This window comes from Cupressus sempervirens, chromosome 10 (genome assembly GCF_028749045.1).
Source record: "Cupressus sempervirens isolate cs-2001-9-10 chromosome 10, ASM2874904v1, whole genome shotgun sequence".
Lineage (NCBI taxonomy): Eukaryota > Viridiplantae > Streptophyta > Pinopsida > Cupressales > Cupressaceae > Cupressus > Cupressus sempervirens.
The window spans coordinates 571,225,542-571,245,792 of record NC_143127.1 but is presented as its reverse complement, the minus strand read 5'-3'; the positions used below and the strand labels follow the sequence as shown (position 1 = coordinate 571,245,792).

The 20,251-nt window shown below is 34.3% G+C and overlaps 1 protein-coding gene across 1 annotated transcript in view; it reads left to right on the top strand.

Annotated features, from left to right (window-relative positions):
* LOC149535165 (uncharacterized) overlaps positions 1–20,251 on the top strand; it is a 79,464-nt gene that overhangs the window by 26,089 nt on the left and 33,124 nt on the right. Inside the window, exon 9 of the mRNA XM_089803759.1 lies at positions 1,232–1,312. Coding sequence (XP_089659885.1) covers positions 1,232–1,312 — 81 coding nt within the window. The remainder of the gene's footprint in view (positions 1–1,231; positions 1,313–20,251) is intronic.

Here is a 20,251-nt window from a genome sequence, read left to right as displayed (position 1 = left end):
CAATTTGTGACTCATTTTTATGCTGGTAGGTTAACCTGAGTTATATAATAGATTAATCTTTTTACCTATTCTCAATTTATCTTAAATTTCCCAACAATTTTCTGAGGTCAAGGAAAATGATGCTAACATAGTTTCACAATTGCAAATGTTTAGAGCAAGTTTTGAATGGATTATTCCATAGCTTTTTCCAATAGCATGAGAGGCAAAATCTCACCACTAATGCCGTAACCTCTTGTTGATGGGAGGATGGACTTCAATACCATCTATTTTTCCAGCTAAAAGCATTTTAAGGCAGTCACTACTGAGGTGCACAGAATCACTGTAAACATTTAAGATGGAATTTATTAACTCTTGTTAATGCAAGAGTGAATATCAATCTCAACCATTCTTTTTATGGTTGAAGTATTTTAAGATAAGGGTTCTTGAATAGCCAATCAGACAAATAATCTTATGCATATTCAAAAAGGAAGGAATTTAATTGAAAGGTGATTGGAATACCAATTGCAAATATAAACATCTTATATCCAGCAGGCTTTTTGGCTGAAATGGTTGGATAGTGTATTATCATTGTAAGTCTCATCATTTTTATAGAAACTGTATCATGAACACTGATGATACTAAAAACATTCCTTTATCTGGAATGCATTTAACAAGAGTTAGAATGATGTATGTAATTACAACATGTATCATTTGGAAAGAAATGTAGATATAAATGATCTGATTTTTTATTATTCTAAATACAGATACTTTGCCTATAAAGTAGCTATCAAATGGAAAAAAGTGTAGATCATAAAGAATCTCATTAATGATTAGACACAGTCCTTGGTCATAATAATTGAATCCAAGTGCCTTGCATTTCCTATATGAATTATTTTTAGTCTAAATCTTTTTAATCTTGATATGTTTGCTTTCTTCAATTTATTAATCATAACCACATGAATGAAGCATCATCCTGTATTGGTAAAATATAGAATATCTTCTAATTTTATTCGCATTCAATAGCCATTAGGTGGGAGATTCTGTATTAATTGAATATCATTGTTTTTGTCTTAAATATTGTTGTTGACCCAAAACATACATAATTTTTTTCATCTGGTTAATAAGATGGTTCATTATTGTTCAAATACTGAACTTGTTATTACATTTGTGTTGTGGCATCTGGGTTTATGACTTTACACCTAATAACAGTACGTTACAATTATGTTAAAGATATCTGTCTTTCTATGGTTAGGAAATAAAAACCTCCAGTGGAATGCTCACATTTTTTGGAAAACTTGTTGATCGTGTGACTGAAGAGCTTCTTGGTTTTGAGGTAATTTTTCTTTTAATATGCAAGTCTGTTACCTAAATGAGCGTGAATTTCTTGTTGAACAGGATGTATTTTTCTCTTTTGACATGTGTATGCTTTTGGAAAGTTTGCTTTGAAAGTTTTTAACTTGCTTTCTTCTATGTCTTGCTTTGGATTTCTTTGTGAAGCCATTGCTAAATCTTCAAAATATGCGTTTCCTTTTTTAGCTTCACAAACATACAGAATAGGAACCATAAAGAAATTGCAAAGTCGTAATTGTATTTGACCAAGCATTAGAGCTGCGGTTTCCTCCATTGGGGTGTTTAACAGCGAAATATGCAATTTTTTGTAGCTATCTGGTTTGTGAAACTGCAACAACAATTGATTTGAAACTAAACACACAATATGCTGTGGGAAATCACAATTCAAACCCTCATAATGCTGATATATGTCCTCACATACATCATTATTATCAGATCTAAATAGTTTGTGTCAAATTATTTGAGATATCTCTGATATAGTTATCAAAATAGGACTGTTTTCACCTTCAGAATGCTGATATCCTTTATTAGATCACTGAAAGAATGTAAAGGTCAAGGATCAGTAGCATCAGAATGAAACAATTTATGCACATCACTGATTAGAAAATTACAATTTCTGATACTATACAAAGTGTTGAATGAAGTAAGTTTGCCTGTTAGACTGTAAACCCAAACCAACTTGGATATAGTCGATTAGATTTGTGAAGCAGTGTTTGGTACAGAGGTAATACTGGTGCCCTCCTACAGTAGCACTAAGCATAGTACCTCACCAATGATAAGCTTGGTAACCCCTAGTGCCATGGACTGAATTATCAACTTAAATAATTAATCCAATAGTTATTCGCTGCTGCCAGATGAGGTGGATCTTGACCATGCTGCTGGTTACCCCGTGTCTAAAACACATAATCTCCCATCCGTAAACTCAGGTCTTCCCATGCGATCTAGTAGATAGGACTTGTGTCTCCAGGTACTGGTTGTGCCTAATCTAGATGCTAACAAGCAAAAATACAGAGATCCTTGAATGAAATAGAGGCACTAAATTCAGGTCTCTTTAAGCAATGGACACTCTAGGTGGACCTGTGCATGCAACAAAAACTATTCGTTCTCTCCAAATTGATACCTTCTGTATGAGCAAAGTGGTGGCCTGAAACAATAATTGTGCGAAACTGAAAGAGAAATAATACCTTTTAAGGTGCTTACAAACTCTTATTGGTGAAATCTCTTCAAAAGGACACGGCAATGGTAGGGTTATGCTACCAATTGCCTCTGACTTGAGGGTTTCATTCCAAGGATTATGAAATGATAAAATGTTGATTGCTATTGTAAAATCCCCCCCACCGCAGTGGAATCTTGAGCCCTCTTTTGTACTGATTTGGAATAATCCAAATAGAGCCAACCATAATTGATATTGGATCCACTTATGGTGCTGATCTGTAGGAAACTATTGTGCAAGGGGGAAATGAATCATTAGTATTTCCTGTGAAGAGATCAACAAGCGAAACCAGAAAAGGCTTTACTCAATGTAACAATTGCTCAACTCCTTCAAGAGAGAATGAAACAATGAAATTAAATGCACAACATATTGATCATGGAACAATAATCAAATACACTCAACATCACCATGATCTCTCTTGGTTTCTCCCTTCTTTGTGTTGTTGTTGGGCTCTCATATTTTTTCCTTCTATGATAGCACAAAGATTCATAAAATGTGATTAAGAAGTTTATGAAGAATGTAGTTCATTTTATAAAATTCAGATTTCAAATGGATGGGTCAGATTGAAGGAGAATGATTGAAAATGAGCGAACAAGATTAATTGAGAGAAAATTGATTGGACAAATAACTCATATAAATTTGCAGATGACTAGTTGCATAACATAATTGATTGCAAGTTAACTAGATTGATTGGATACTCGACTAAATAGACTGAATAGTTAAGTAAATTGACTAGCGAGATCACTGAAAAGATGAATTAGTCAGAGAAAATTGATTGTAGAGTGTAAGAATGATACTCTGTGGCAATTAGAGAGATGGGACTCAAAGAATACATTAACATTAAATCATTGAAAGAGTATTTAATTATGCATGAGAAGGAAACAAATAAAATATTTATTTTAGAAGAATTAGTTGTCTTTGAGGAGAGTGAATAATTAAATAAATTAACAATTGACTTAATTAAAGAAGGAATGGTTAGTAAATTAAATAATAAAAATAATTATTTAATTGAGTGAAAAGAATAATAAAGGTAATTTAATAAAATAAAACGATTATTTAATTAAAATTGAGAAAAATGATCGATCAATTATTAAACAATAAAATCATTTAATTAATTTTAGAGGAATAATTAGATAAATTAATAATTAAAATTACTCAATTATGGAAAATTAGAGGGAAATTTCAATTTTGAAATTCAAGCTAAAGGAAAGATGCAAGTTAATTAAATAATAATGATTATTTGATTAATCAAGATGAAAATTAGTAAAATATCACTCGCAAGTGATGGGATAATTTTAAGTGTCTACATTTAGTTTGTCTTTGAGACAATGGATATTCAAGTGTTGTGTTAAAGAATAAATTGTAAAAAAAATTCCCTAGTAAGCCCCAATAGGATTGACGTGAAGACAAGTTAATATGGCAAGAGATTGTTTGCGCAATAAAGGCATGGCTGATCTCTTGAAAGAAGAAGTCGGAAGTGCAAAATGTTAGTAGGTAATGATGGTTTTTAGATCGAAATTAGACATAGAGATGGCTGATGGATAAGATGAGGCAGATAGATCGGAGATGGATGATAAGGATTTTAGGAAGGACCAATCCTGCATAAGACTAGTGACAATCTCTGGTTTTAGGGAAGACATACCCTGTACAAAACAAGTGACAATTTATTTTCAAGAAAGATACATCCTATTTAAGACAATGATGATTGATTGATGAGTGACTAATTTGATAAATTGGTTGATGAATTGAAATAAATTGAAATGACCACGAACTAACAACAGAAATCTTAGCAACATGACTAGGATAAGAAATGATTAAGTAAATTGGACTGGAGGAATAACTAATATTGAAGTCTTGAATCGAAAGATACCACTTTGAGTTTTTATACTAGGTGCAATTATTTTTATAATTGTGCCACTTTTATTTGGCAAATGGGAATGTCAACAACAAGATATTGAAAGATTGAGATGGGAGGTTTCCCTTTGCATTTGATAGACACTTATAATAAACAAGGAACATTCCCATCCATCTAATAGCATGAGCATTAAAGGCTGAGGTATATGCAACATTCACAAGCATTGTTATTCATGGCAATGTTTCTGCATGTGATACTTTTCTCATATGTAAATGTGCCAATACAAACACCCAATACACTTGTCCGCCTTAATAAAAATAATCTCATAAGCAATAGATAGAGAAAAGTAAAGTCATGAACCATCCCGACCATCATAATCACTTATGGATATCCCAAAGAAGCATAGAAGTATGACTTAAGATTAAACTGTAATAAAACTCACTTGGACAACTAGTCAACCGCCGTACTGATATTTGTCTTTGTTAAATGTTTGGATAGTGATGGTATTGATGCTGATGATGTCGTGTTTTAGGAATGAGCTACCTCATATAAGACTCATCTATGTGGTTTTGAGTGTGACCATCTTCTATATAAGACATAATGACCATTTGATAAAAGGATTGATAATGATTGACCAATCGGTAAGACAAGGTGATCAGTTCGATCAAGGACTAGATAAGTTTGTTTTTTAGTGCATGTGTTAAGCTCATTCTTTTAGAATTGTTCTGCATTTGCACCTAAGTAATGCATGTTGTTGCAAATGGTTGTCTAATTATGGACGATGAAGAGAGTTTTTTTTTTTTTCAAATTATTTTCTAAAAGATATTTGAGATTTCTTTGATTTTTTAAGAGCTTTTAATGATATTTTTATGATTCTTAGGAAATTGTTTTGAAGGATTTTTTATGAAAATCTTGGCTTTTCTAAGGACTTTGTATGATCTTTTAAAAAACAAATTTCAGTACTTTTTTAGATCACTAATTGAGGTATAAGGCATGTGTCAAAATTAACTCTCAAACACCTTGTTTTTATTTACCCCAATGTCTAGCAAGGCATGCAATATGATCAATTGAGGAATGAATTGGTGGGATAAAAATGGTTAGATTAAAGATGGGGGTAGCTTATTATGGAATCAAAGCTGAGTTGGTTGGCAGGGACTATCTCTTAATAGGATAACCCGATTATCCAAGCTAAGGGACTGAAAATGGAAATTTAAGGTGATGGCATGGGGCATTGAGTGACATGTGGTCTACAAAGATGGACACGTCAAGAGGTTTTTGAAAACATGTCATGTATTTCATGTCCTTAGTTTGGTTCAAGATCAAGGGATGGGTTTGGATAGGACAGAGAGAGGATGAGCAAGATCAAAGGATGTAGTGAATGATGGAAGTAAAGGGTGGATAAGATAAGGGTTATGGACTAAAGGTTATGCAAAAGATAATGCAAATAGGAAGTTTGGATCTTATGGAGATCCTTGGCCTTGTCAAGATGAAAGGTGAGAAAGGTATGTAGGTAGATAGTATGATGGTGTAACATGCTATTTTCCCATGCTAAATTAAACAATTAAAAATAAGTAAAACATACGTTCATATTCATATTCACATGAAATAAGGATAGTTATATCAACTACTTTTCATATTCACTTGAAAAGGTTAACGAATTTAACAGAATCATACTATATCTACATATCCCAAATTTATTGATTTAACTGGAGGAAATAACATTTCTTTTCCGAGTCACATGAAAGAAAGTTATAACTAACATCTAGTAAGCCTATCTCATACATATAGTTATATTACATATTCAATTGAAAGATCAACTGATTTCCTAATACAGTAAAAAGGACAACTGATTTATAGATATTGAAAAGAATAACTGATTTAACTAATTTACTGATATATCAAATCGAAAATACAAAAACATAAAGTAAAGTACCTGATATGTATGCAGATTTTATCCTTGTGTTGTGCAAGGCTTGGCATTTGGATGAGAGGAGAAGCATTTACCATGGGCTTAACCTCACAACCGTGGACTCTTAAGTATCTCCGAATGAATTTACACTAAGACCCTCCCTACCCTGAGATTAGGCTTGGGACACTACTGTCTTGCCATTGAGCATTTTGGTGAGTGTTGACTAGTCAGTCAGCTAGGCTATGTATACCTTCCATTAGCCTATCTACCAACTGCTAGCACTTTGACCTCTAGTAGTCATAGTAGCAAGCATGCCACTAACCTACCTTGGTCAAGGATTTGTTTGGGCACTACGTACTCGATAACCCACTACTCGACTTGACAAACAAGATCTAAACATTGGACTACCATGAGCTGACTCAGTTGTTTGATTTGCTTACATTCATTATTGTTTTATTAGGTATTGATTCTATTCTTGTTATCTTGCAAGATTCACCCGCTATTCATTGATTATCATTTCACTCCCTTCATCTCGACCTTACTGGTCATCTTTGATGAATTCTTGGGAGTGTACTGTATCTAATCACAACCATCTATACTCAACCCAACTTGACTTATGGCTTAGAAAAAGATGCATATTGCTTTGTAAAAATTACTTGCTGCCTCTTCCTGAGAGTGTTGTCGCTTATCTCAGAGGCATACGGGAGATGCCACTGCATAAACTTGCACAAAAAGGAATTCTTTTTAAATAAATTTTGATAAAGATCACAAAAGAAAAAGGTTCCTTCAATTCTTATATTTGAACTCAATCATATGAATAAGCAATTGGATTCATATCAGAGTTAGACTCTTTTCGTGTTATTATTGTTCTCTTTTCCCAATTGTAAATTTGAGAACATCATGCATCGAATTGAGAGAGGCAGAGTATTAAAAGGAAAAATGCATGGCATGAATAAATATTGCCTCCGTACGACATCAAAATGCTGCTATGTATGGCTTTTAGCACTTTTAGAGAGTATGTAAGGTAGAAAACATATGCTCGTGGAGCTCCAACTTGGCTCACGACACAGTGTGCAGATTGTATTCACAAAATATGTCATTGAAGATAGAAATTCCTCGTAGAGGCATAGACTATGCAGTAAACCAGTTGTATAAAATTGTGATTGTGAAACAATGATCTCGCGGGGTGAGAATTGCAGAGCTAAGCACCTATATGGAGAAATGATTGTAGAGAAAATGGGTGTCTTGAGGAAAATGTATAAACAGTATGTTCAAAATGAAACAAGACCATCGTGTATATGATGCGCTCCCTTGCATGCTTGGTTACAAGCAAGAGCAGGATGGAAGGTGGCATGAGAGTTATAAAGAAACAAGGGGTTATCGGCAATACCTGGCAACAATCTTTTATGTATGAAGAAATGGGCCATCGAAGGCTATAAGACTCGATAAAGAATTAAGAAAATTTGACCGCTCATGAAATAATTTTAGTCCATAGCCAAGGTGAGAAATAATAATACCTTCACCCTCTTAATGTTTTAATACAAGGACATCATTGTACTTACCTATACTCATATGTTTATGTACACATACATGTATACATGTGTAAATCCTAAACATATGTATTTTATGTATATGTTCAAAATAGGGGTATACTTCTTAATTGATTTAGGCACATATACATATATATGTATGTACATGTATCAGTATCTATAAGTTATCATGGTGTCGTTATATCAAGACATGCTTTACACAATAGAAGGCTCTCAATTTATAAAGGTAACAAGTTTTGTTAATGCTTAGAGATTTTTCTTTTAATTATTTAATGATATATGTTAACTAGTTAGCTCATCGTTGCCCAAAGTATACTCTTGCATGCTTAGCTGTCTATCCTTAGTCGTGGTAGTTAAAATTTCATACTTGTTGGCTCGTTGGTGGATTTGGTGCCCCATGCATAACTTCCTCTTCAACAATGCTTCCCTTCTTTGTCGTGCTCCCACAAGAAAAGATTTACCAGAGAAATAACAAAATTCTATAAGTCCAAGATAACAAATAATCATCTTCAAGTAATATCATAATGATTAACTAACATGTCATCTTCACATGAAACTATAACAAATAACCTTATTTCCATTTCACATGATCATAATATTCAACTTACTTCACATGAAATCTCAACAACTCTAAAAATGTTTTTAAATTAGGCGAAATTTGGGTTGTAACATACCCTTCCCCTTGTGTTTCATCGTCCTCGATGAATTTTGCAAATCAAAATATTCTAACTAAGAACAAATATCATCACATTACATTAAATCATGTTATTTCATAATTCAAGTTCTTGGAAAAAGATGTGGAAATTTCTGGAAGATTTCATTATAGTCTTCCCAAGCAGCATTCTCCTTAGTGTATTGGTCCCATTGGACCTTGTACTGTGTTATATCTTGATTCTACAAGCAAAGCTTATGCACCTTGAGTATTTTGAGTGGTTCTATTTCCACCTCCCCTAGATCTCACACCTGCAAGAGATTCCAGTCATTTAAATATTCATGGTTGGTTATATATTTCTTATGATATGAAACATGTAACGCATTATGCTTTTGACAAGGGCTGGAAGTAGGGCAATTCTGTAGGCTACAAGGTTTATGACTTCCAACACCTCAAAGGGTCCCACATATCTTGAGGCTAATTTGGCATTCCTACCAAATTTGATAGAACTTTTTTGTGGTTTAACTTTCAGGAGAACTTTCTTTGCCACTGCAAATTCCCTAGGAATCCTTTTGGCATATGCATAACTTTTTTGTCGGCCGTTTGCCTCCTTCAGGCTTTGACGCATTTGAACTTCAAAGCATCTTAGGCTCGACAATGATCCAAATTCATAGGGGTTCTGCACTTATGCCCATGTAGAGCCTCAAAAGGTGTCATCTTAAAAGCAAACTGATATGAGTTGTTATAGGCAAATTCAAGCAAGGGAAGATACATCTCCCTCTGATATTGTTGATCCATGCAATATACTCTTAAGAGATCTAGTACTTGGTTTACTCTTTCTGTCCGACCATTTGTCTTTAGATGGTAGGCTAAGCTGATGTTCATTTTGTTCCCAAAGTTGAGAATTAAGTCTTCCAAAATCTGGATATTATCCTAGCATCTCTGTCAAATATAGTCTTTTGTTGAAGTCCGTAAAGTCTGAAAATCTCTCTCACAAACTTATGGGCAATTCTTGGCACCCCAAAATTTCTTGGAATAAAATGAGCTACCTTAGTCTATCCACAACCACCAGGATGGTATTGTGTTGGTTTCGGGTCATGGGTAAACCTTGGATAGAATCCATAGTGATTATTTGTCATTTTCATTTTGGAACCTCATGCGGGTGTAACAACTCAGCAAGGTATCTGCGCTCTGCCTTAACCCCAAGGTGAAAAACTTGGTCAGATGAGTTTCACCTAGTTAAGATAGTGATGAATCCAAGGTTCAGTGTTGAACCTAGTTCTTTGATACCATATATAATATATGCTATTTTCCCATGCTAAATTAAACAATTAAAAATAAGTAAAAGCTATGTTCATATTCATATTCACATGAAATAAGGACAATTATATCAACTACTTTTTATATTCACATGAAGGGGTTAACAAAGTTAATGAAATCGTGCTATATCTACATATCCCAAATTTATTGATTTAACTGAAGGAAATAACATTTCTTTGCTAAGTCACATGAAAGACAGTTATAACTAACATCTAGTAAGCCTATCTTATGCATATAGTTATATTACATATTCAATTGAAAGATCAATTGATTTAACTAATTTCCTAATACATTGAAAAAGAAAACTGTTTTCTAAATATTGAAAAGAATCTACGTACCTTAGGGAAGTATTGTTGCCCAAAAAGCTGAGGTTTCTGAGATGGGGATGTCCTTGGGATGGGGGAAAGGGTATGGGACGTCCCCTTGCCATCCCCAACTTGCCAAAATCTACAGGAGATGTCCTCGGTACTTGGGGATGTCTGGGAAATAAAAAGGGGGCAACTGGTTGTCCTTGATATAGAAAGGGGAGTTCTAGACATCCCCCGACTGTATCGGGGAGACCGACCATCCCTGTTTTTTACAAAGCAAAAACAAAAAATAAAAATAAAAACAAAAAAAACGTAAATTTTTAAATCTTAACTTGGTTGCCCGGTGGGCCATGCCCCTCCAAATGCCCTAAAAGGTAAAAAAAGACCACATTATGGTTGTTTTGTCATTTGTTTGGTTTTGCCTATGAAATTAGAGTGTGTTGCAACTGGCTGAGGTTTTCATTTTGCAAGAAGAGGAGGTGGTGTTTTTGCTTCCAAGAGCTTGATCAGGGGTTTCAGCTTCGTCTATCGTGCACCAATTAAGTATGAAACTCTTTATGCTTCCATTTTTCCATTTTAAAAATAGATTTGCAACTTGAAAAGTCTAATTTTTTATTTTTTTTCATTGTTTCAACTTATATTTTCATTGCATATTTAAATCTCAAAACAAAACACAATGAGCAGTAGTGAAAGTACTACTAGTAGTGATGATGAGGAAAATGTGGTTGGGGGTGATATTGCTAGTAGTGGGACTAGGAAAGGAGCTGATCCTAAAATTAATTTGTTTAAATGCCTTTCCACCATCATGAAGGATTTTGCAAAGGGTTATTTCAATAGGAAAAAACCTTTTCTCTAATTTGTCACACCTAGGTCAAAATATAAAAAGAATGTAGGAGGGACTAAGGTGTGGGATTGCCGTGTTTGTCTTGATGATTTTAGGGGCAGCTATACAAGGGTGAAGTCACTCTATTTAGGTGTTGCATGCCATGGAGTCAAAACTTGTAACTTGATTGATGAATAGAGATTAGAATGCCAAAGATTGCAGTTAGAGGTTGAAACCGAGGGGGCGAAATTTGACAATGACATCGCCATCCATTCAGTCACAATCATCTAGGCATATGTTATTCACCATGGTTCCTAGTGGTAGCCTTAATGAGTCTAGAGGGAAGAGGAAGATGAGTACTGGTGAGAAGGGCTCGATGGAAAGTTTGTTTAATGCACAGGCAAAGGAAAAGTGTGAGGCATCCATTGGTAGATTCTTTGTTGCTAATGATATCCAATATCACGCAACCTGTTCCATTTATTTTAAACAAATGGTGAAAGATATATTGAATATGAATTCCTCCTTCGTACCCCTCGGTGAGCATAAGCTACGAACCACCATCATAGACGAAGAGTACTCTAGGGTTGCTTTGTTGTTTGAGGATATGAAATGTACTTGGGTTAGGACGGGCTGCTCTATTGTGACGAATGGGTGGATCGATGTTAGACATCGACCACTCACCAATATCATTGTCACATCTTTTGTTGGCTTTTATTTTTTGAAAGTCATAAATTGCTTAGGAAAGAAGAAGGATGCAAAATTCCAGTTCACCATTTTGAATTTTTGAGGGATGCCATAGAGGTGGTTGGGCCTGCTAGTGTAGTTCATGTTATCATGGATTCCGCATGTGTGTGCAAATCAACCGGTTTGATGGTAAAGGGTGCTTATAGGCACATCCTTTGGACCCCTTGTGTTCATGCATTGAAAAATGCATTGAAGGACATAGGGAAGATTGAATAGGTGAAACAGTCAGTGTTAGAAGCTAGAGAAGTACAAACATTTATATGCAATCACCACACTTCACTTGCTCTATTCAGGTCCTCTAAGAAGGAGTTCCTCAAACCAACCGAGACGAGGTATGTCAATTTTAATTATAGTTTACTTTTAGTTTGCTTTAAGTTTATTTATATTTATAATTGTTACAAACTTGTGTGATGTGTTTAATCATTAATGTTTAACTGTTTTCTATCATCTTTACAGAAGTAAATTAAATCATTACCATCCATACTATGATATTCGATATTCACAAGAGAAAGTAAATGCATAGCAAAGGGTAGAGAAAGAACATACAAAACTAACTGGAGAGTCTTGAACTGGTTGTGCAAGCCTCAACTTTCGAGTAAGAGGAGAAGCATTAACTTAGGCTTAACCTCTCAATCACGGACCATATCAATCCCCACACAATCTTTTGATAAGAAAGACCCTCCCTACCTCGAGGCTAGGCTTGGGGCACTATATGTCCAGCCATCTGAGTAATACTGGTGTTTAGAATGTCCGCTTAGTAATAGACGGACATATTTGATTATTAGTTGCAACCGACATCTTGTGATCTATAAAAAGCAAGCATGCCTTTAACGACCTTGGCTAAGTTTTTTAGATGAGTTTATAATACCCAATCACCACTGCTTGGCTTGAAAACAGGGTAAATTAAATGGACATGCATGGGTTATTAAATGATTTATTAAAAATAATAAATTTATTGTATCAAATCTGATTCTGTTTTCTTGTTCTTGCAGAACTTTCTCTCACCTCTTCACCCATTTCTGGCCATCTAGCCGGGTGAGTCCTAGGTTTCCAATCATGGTGGATATCAATTCCTTTGCTGAATCTTAGCTGTTTTAATTTAATACCCATATATTTCAGTATTGATGTAATACAGTCCTTAAAAACTTAAAGAAACCTTAGAGGATATAACTCAAATTTGAAAGACCAGCTTAATCAAAGAGGAAAACATAGTATGAAATGTGTATGTGGTTTAGTCTTAACATGGTGAAATAACTTGATGGGCTTGATCGAAGGTACTGTTCGATAGACTTGAATTACATCAAGGCCGAGCATCATTATTTGGATTTGCTGAAATGCTATTCTTGCATCTATACTTTTGAATGCACTACATATATCAAAATAAATTTAGGAGAACGGATCACATAACCTGATCAATGAAAGAAGATGGATCTTTGTTTAACTTTCAATGGCTAGTTCTTGAAGTCGGCTTCTTAAATACGGGAATCAGGTTCGAATACCATTCAAAAATCAGAAACAAAACTTGGTTCTACCTTTTCACATCAATCGCAGAAAAAGGAAAGAAATAAGACGAGGGAATATAAGTAAAATCCACCATTAGGAGGTGCTTTCTCTCCATCATATGTTTGAACATACATGCTTACGGAATAATGAAGAAGGCTTCAAGGAAGCCACCACTCTTGATAGAAGTTATAGAAAAGATAACCAGCTTCTTGGTTCACTGGTTTTTAAAAGAAAAAAGCCAAGTGTACTCCTCGTCTGTCATAGAGATTTATATTTATGAGGAAAGAATTCGAAGGTCTCCTAAAAAGAATTATATATATATATATATATATGCACCTATATATACAATTTTTCAAATGGTGACATTATATTATTATCTTGTCCAAGGTTATTTCTATTAGGATACGCATATCTAAATACTTATATACTTGGGAAATTATTTTACTTTTCATATCCTCTCAAGGTATATGCATATATATGTATACGTATATTGATAGGGATGAGCTTGTATAATCTAATAGCATGGTGGCACCATACTCTTATAGTTATGTGCACATACATACATACATACATACATACATACATATATATATTATATACACATTTCGAAATGGTGAGAAGGTCAACATAAACCATTAATGGTACGTATTTTGATTGTGTTAAAATGTTTAATGTTTTATTGATTGTCCTATAGCCCATGCGTGTCGAATGAATGTACCCTATTTTGCAATCGCTAGGTCCTTACCAAGATAACTAGAGGTCATACCTGTTGATCGGACAAATGGTCTAAGGTAGTGCCCCATTCCGTAGATCTCGTTAAGCAATGCTTCTCCCCTTCGTCTGCTCCTCCAACCACCCATGCAATATTTTCCACAATAATAACAAGTTCCCATGATAAATCCATATCAACATATAGCATAGATAATCAGTAAAGAAATTAGTTAATAACCATCATTCCAAAAACAAGTAATAGTTAACTACCATCATCAACATATGACAAGTAATGGTTAACTACCATCATCATTAAACGGTTATACATAATAATTGATAACACCCAATTTCATGTGAAACAATGGTTATATATAACTACCCTTTTCACATGAACACAAAAGAAAAGAAATAAAAACAATAGGAAAAGAAATAAAAGCAATAGTTTTTATCTAATTGACTCAACAGCTATAATAATTTTAAATAGGTCAAAATTTTGAGATGTAACATACCCTTCCCCTTATGTTTTCATCGTCCCCGATGAATACCACAACAAAACTTAAAAATGACATCCATCCAAAATATTACAGCTATAAAAGAATTGAAAAAGAGATCAGGGTCTAGCCCTAGATAAAAGATGGGAGTATTTTTGGAAAATCTCATTGTAGTATTCCCAAGAAGCATTATCTTTAGCATACTAATCCCACTGGACCTTGCATTGAGTCATGTGTCAATTTTGTAAGCATAGCTTACGTACCTCGAGTATTCTGAGTGGTTCTATTTCCAACACCCTTGGATCTCGTACCTGCAATAGGTTCCAATCAATTATATGATCATGATGAGTGATGTATTTATTAAGATATGACACATGAAAGACGTCATGCATCTTGGCAAGAGTTGGAGGTAGGGCAATTCTGTAGGCTATCAGGTTCATGATTTCCAATATTTCAAAGGGTCTCACATACCGTGGGGCTAACTTGGTATTCTTACCAAACTTGATGGTACTCTTTTGGGGTTTTACTTTTAGTAGCACCTTTTCTCCTACTGAGAATTCTCTTGGTGTCCTTTTAGCATCTGCATAACTTTTTTGTCTATTGTTGGCTTCTTTTAATCTTTGATGGATTTGTATTATTTGTTCTTGCATTTCCTTGAGTGTTTGGGGCTCGACAATAATTTTGTCCTTAATATGATTCCAACTTATAGGGGTTTTACATTTACGACTAAAAAAGGCCTCAAAGGGGGCCATTTTAAGGGTGGATTAATAGGAATTATTATAAGCGAATTCCACCAAGGGTAGATACATTTCCCATTGGTATTGCCGATCCATACAGTAAACGCTTAAAAGATCCTCCAAAACCTAGTTTACTCTTTCTGTCTGACTATCAATCTCGAGATGATAAGCTGAGCTAATATTTAACTTAGTTCCCAATGCTATAAATAATGTCTGCCAAAATCTGGAAGTTATCCTAATATCCCTATCCGAAATGATTTTCTATGGAATTTCATGAAGTCTAAAAATCTCTTTCATGAACTTGTGAGCGATTTTTGGAGCTCCATTGGTTAGGTTTCCTGATATTAAGTGAGCAACCTTAGTCAATCTATCCACCACTACTAGGATGGTGTTGTGTTTGTTTTGTGTCATAAGTAATCCTTGTACAAAATCCATGGAAATTATCTGCCATTTCCACTCTGGTACTTCATTTGGATGTAGAAAGCCAGCTGGTTAACGATGTTCTGCTTTTACTCTTTGGCATTCCAGGCATCCTGCCACAAAATCTATTATCTCTCTTTTCATTCCTCTCCAAAAATATGGTGGTTTAATATTTGACAACATTTTAGTCACTGTAGGGTGTCCTGAATAAGAGCTGAGTGGGATTCTTCTAGGATCATTCTTCGAAGTTCGGGTTTGTTGGGTATGTAAATCTTGTCATGATATCTTAGCAATCCATCTTCTATTCTAAATTCTGAGTACTTGGGATCTTGTGGGTCTCTGATAAGAGCTTGACCGATCTCTGTATAAAATTCATCATGCTCAAGATGTTGTAGTACTTGGTCACTTAATTTGAAGTTTATGATGGCCATTGCGGAAATATGTCTCCTACTTAAGGCATCTGCTACCTTGTTTTCCTTACCCTTAATATACTTAATGTCAAAGTCATAATCTGCTAAAAATTCCAACCATCTCCTCTGCTTGGCGTCAAGGTTGGGTTGAGTAAAGATATATTTTAGACCATGGTGATTGGATCGAAGTTTGAAAGGTTTCCAAACCAAATAGTGCCTCCAGATTTGGAGGGCATGTACTATACCCACTAGTTCCAAATCATGAGGAGCATAATTTTGCTTGTAATTCTTTAACTTCCTTGACTTATACACAATCACTTGCTCTTCTTGCATTAGTACACCTCCTACTCCTGATGCATCAATTATGACTACAAATTTCTTTTGAGGGTCAGGTACTCTTAGTTTAGGTGCAATATTTAACTTTTCTTTCAAATACTCAAAAACTGACAGACATTTTTCAGTCCATATAAATTTCTTTCCCTTCCTTTCAAGTGAAGTGATCGAGTAAGCTATTTTGGAGAAATTTTTAACAAACTTTCTATAGAGTCCTGCCAACCCCATGAAACTTTTGACTTCTGTCACATTCTTAGGTATAGGCCATTTCCTAATTGCTTTATTTTTGAAGGATCTATGACTATTCCTTGGGCTGATATAATATGTCCTAAATATTGGATTTCTTTATGATAAAAAGCGCATTTAGACAACTTCTCGTACAATTTGTGTTCTTTCAGCCTTTGTAGGACTTTTTCTAGATGCTTTTGATTTTTTTTTCGTTTTTCGAGTAGATTAGGATATCATCTATGAAGACCAATACAAACTTATCCAAACAATCTTGAAATATGTTGTTCATCAAATTCATGAAAGCTGTTGGAGCGTTGGTTAGCCCGAAGGGTAATACTGTGAACTCATAATGCCCATATCTAGTTCTAAATGCACTCTTGTGAATGTCTTCATCCTTGAGCAGAGTTGGTGATATCCTGACCTTAAATCAATCTTCGAGAATATTGTAGCGCCTTTCATTTGATCAAAGAGGTTGTCAATTCTAGGAAGTGGATACTGGTTCTTAATGGTGACTTTATTGAGCATCCTATAGTCTATGCATAATCTCATAGTTCCATCCTTCTTCTTGACGAACAATACTGGGGCTCACCAGGGTGAAACACTGGGTTGAATAAGTTTCTTATCTAACATATCTTGCAATTGCAATTGTAACTTCATTAATTTTGTGGTGGTCATTTGATAAGGAGCTCGAGAAATTGGTTCTGCTCCAGGTACTAAATCTATGGTAAAATCAAAGACTTGTGGCATGGAGGTAATCCGGGGAGTTTTTCGGAAAACACATCCTGAAATTTCTTTACGTAAGGATATTTCTGTAACAACCACTTTCTCTCGGGTTTTAATTAACAACTAACATATCAAAAAATACAGTTATTACTTCATTTTCATAGGAGGATAGTTATATCAGTTATGTTCATGTGAATGAGATTAACGGTTACAATTAGTTAAACATAACTTCATAACTAAGAATTGAAAACACCATCAATTAATTTACTATGGAAATCAAAATCTACATACCATGGAATTTGAAGCCGAAATCAATCTAAGGATGCTTCTTGAAACACCCAGGTTAGTCCACAAATACCACTTAGGATCAAATGACGATTACCATCAAATACTACTATATGAATTAGGGCATCAATTACCTTTGGATCATTTAGGGCATCAGATACCACTGTATCATTTCTTTTCTTCCTATTGCTAACTGTGGCAATAACATAAGATTAGAAGATATAATCATTATTCTTATAAATGAAAGACTGAAATAACAATTTAATAGATATTTTCCATAATTCAGTTTGGAAGGTCAACCGATCTAAATGGTTACCAATTATATTGACGAGAAAGGTTGCTTTCATCAAAGGGAATAATTGAATTCAACGATATAAATTAATCTATCATATCTTCTACTTGTATAAATATCATAAAAGTAAAATACTTGTTACCAATAAATGTTTGAATGCTCAACTTATCTTTATTTGATGCACGTCTTGACATCTCGTGGAGAGGGAAAACATTGTTAGGGGCTTAACGCCCCAACCATAGACCTTAAACTTATCCCCACACTTTCTTTAACTAGAAAGACCCTCCCTATCCGGAATAGACATGGAACACCCTGTCAGCCACAGAGCATCCTGGTATCAAATCATACCACTCGACTTGACAACAGGAGAAAACAATAAACATGATCATGCATGAGCTATTAAATGATTCCTTTTAAAAATGATAAACATTGTTATGTCACATTTGCTTCTGTTTCATGTTATTGCAGATTCCTTTCTCTCACCTCTTTACCCTTTTCCTTGGCTATACGGTCGAGTGAGTCCCAGGTGTTTGAATCTCAGAGCAACCAGCTCTTTCTGTTGATTCTCAACTGTTATAAGAATGTTACATGTTTTTTAGCAAATCACATTTCTGCGTCCTGAAAATATAATCTTAAGACTAGCATAATAAATACCATTTAATTTTGACTTTCAATGGCATAATATAATATGATATCATGTCATGGATACTTGACTTTTATTCATCTTAACCGATGATATTATAAACAAGGATGATTTGCTTCATAATCTGGATTTGTATCTAATTGCTATAATAATCAGATTGCAGTAATAACTGTTATAAAACATATTGCAATACTTGGGATTTGGACATCCACATAACCTGGTAGAAATATGGAATAAGATGGAGTCTTGCTGGGCACTAATAATCAACTTCTCCACGGAATGAATCTTCAATTGTGATTTTCAATGTAAATAACAATCATATCTTCAGTGAAAATCAATGAAAAAGGCATTTGTTGCAAGGAAAATGCATTAGAAATTGGGCGGTATAGAGCAGAGATATCATGTAAAAAAATGCAAAAGTATTCGGTAGATATGTGAAGAAGGAATCGGGTGATATATTGTGTGTTCATGGTCTCTCTCTACTTCATAATATAAGAAGTATTTGAAGTTTCTCTGGCTTCCAAGAAGCCTCAACTTATAAAGAAAAGACTTGGCTCTTGAATGCCAATATAATATGCCAAATGCGCATTTTGGTTTTTAGCAAGAAATTGAATAAATATGGAAAAAGATTTGAAGGTTATAAATTAAAGAAAATTATAATATATTTATCTACTTGCACGTAGATTTATTTATGAGGCGGTATCATATTATTTATTTTATCCAAGGTTGTATCAATTATTAAGTATATCTAAATACGTGCTTTATTTGGAAGATTATTTTATCTTCTTATACATGTATTTAAATGTACATACTAGATAAAATCTTGTATAAGAAATAACATTATGGTGTCACTTTTATTTCTATATCTATGTGCATGTACATAAATATACATTGTAATGATGTGGGGGAAAAAGTCAATTAAAAACCATTTGAGGTATGCATTATTCAAGTTAAAATGATTAATATTTTAAATGTTTACTTAATAGCTCATGCGTGTCTAATGTGTGTATCCTGTTATGCAGTCGCTAGGTCCTTGACCATGGTGATTCACCGTTCATACCCATTTGCCCAGTGATGGTGATGCTCCTGTGCCCAATTCTTTTCTAACAATGCTTCCACCCCTTTGACTTGCTCCCTATAAAGAAATTCTCTGCAGTTAAATCATATTACCATAACAAGTTATTAATCATAAATAATCATAACGGCTATAACCACCTTTTCAATTCCATGAATTTATGATAAATAATCATCTAGCATGTTATCTTCATATGAAATTATAATGACTAACCATCTTACCATTTCGCAGGATTACAACAAATTTAACTGTCAACTGACTTCATGTGAACCTCAACGGCTATATGAACATTTTAAATTGGGTTGAAAATTGGGATGTTACAATTTCTCTTCGAAAGATTCCTTCAATTTTTCTCTAATTTTTTTGTCTACATTTGTGGCATCTATTGGTTTTCTCAAATCTTCAACCTTTACTGCAGAGATCTCACAACCTTCCACATTTCTTGAGTTGCATGGTAGATATTTGTCTTGATTTAATTTCATGTATAACTCCCTTAATGCTTACAGGTTTACCTTGGTCATCCAAATAGTCTACAATTTTAGCAAGACAATCAACCTTGGCCTTATGCTCACTGAGCTAGTTAATGCCTATAATAATGTCGCAAGACCCAAGAGGTGCTACATACAAGTTTAGTTCAGTGAAGAAGTTTGGAAAATTAACCCGAGCCTTAAACAAACGTTGCTCTACCTTAGCCCTT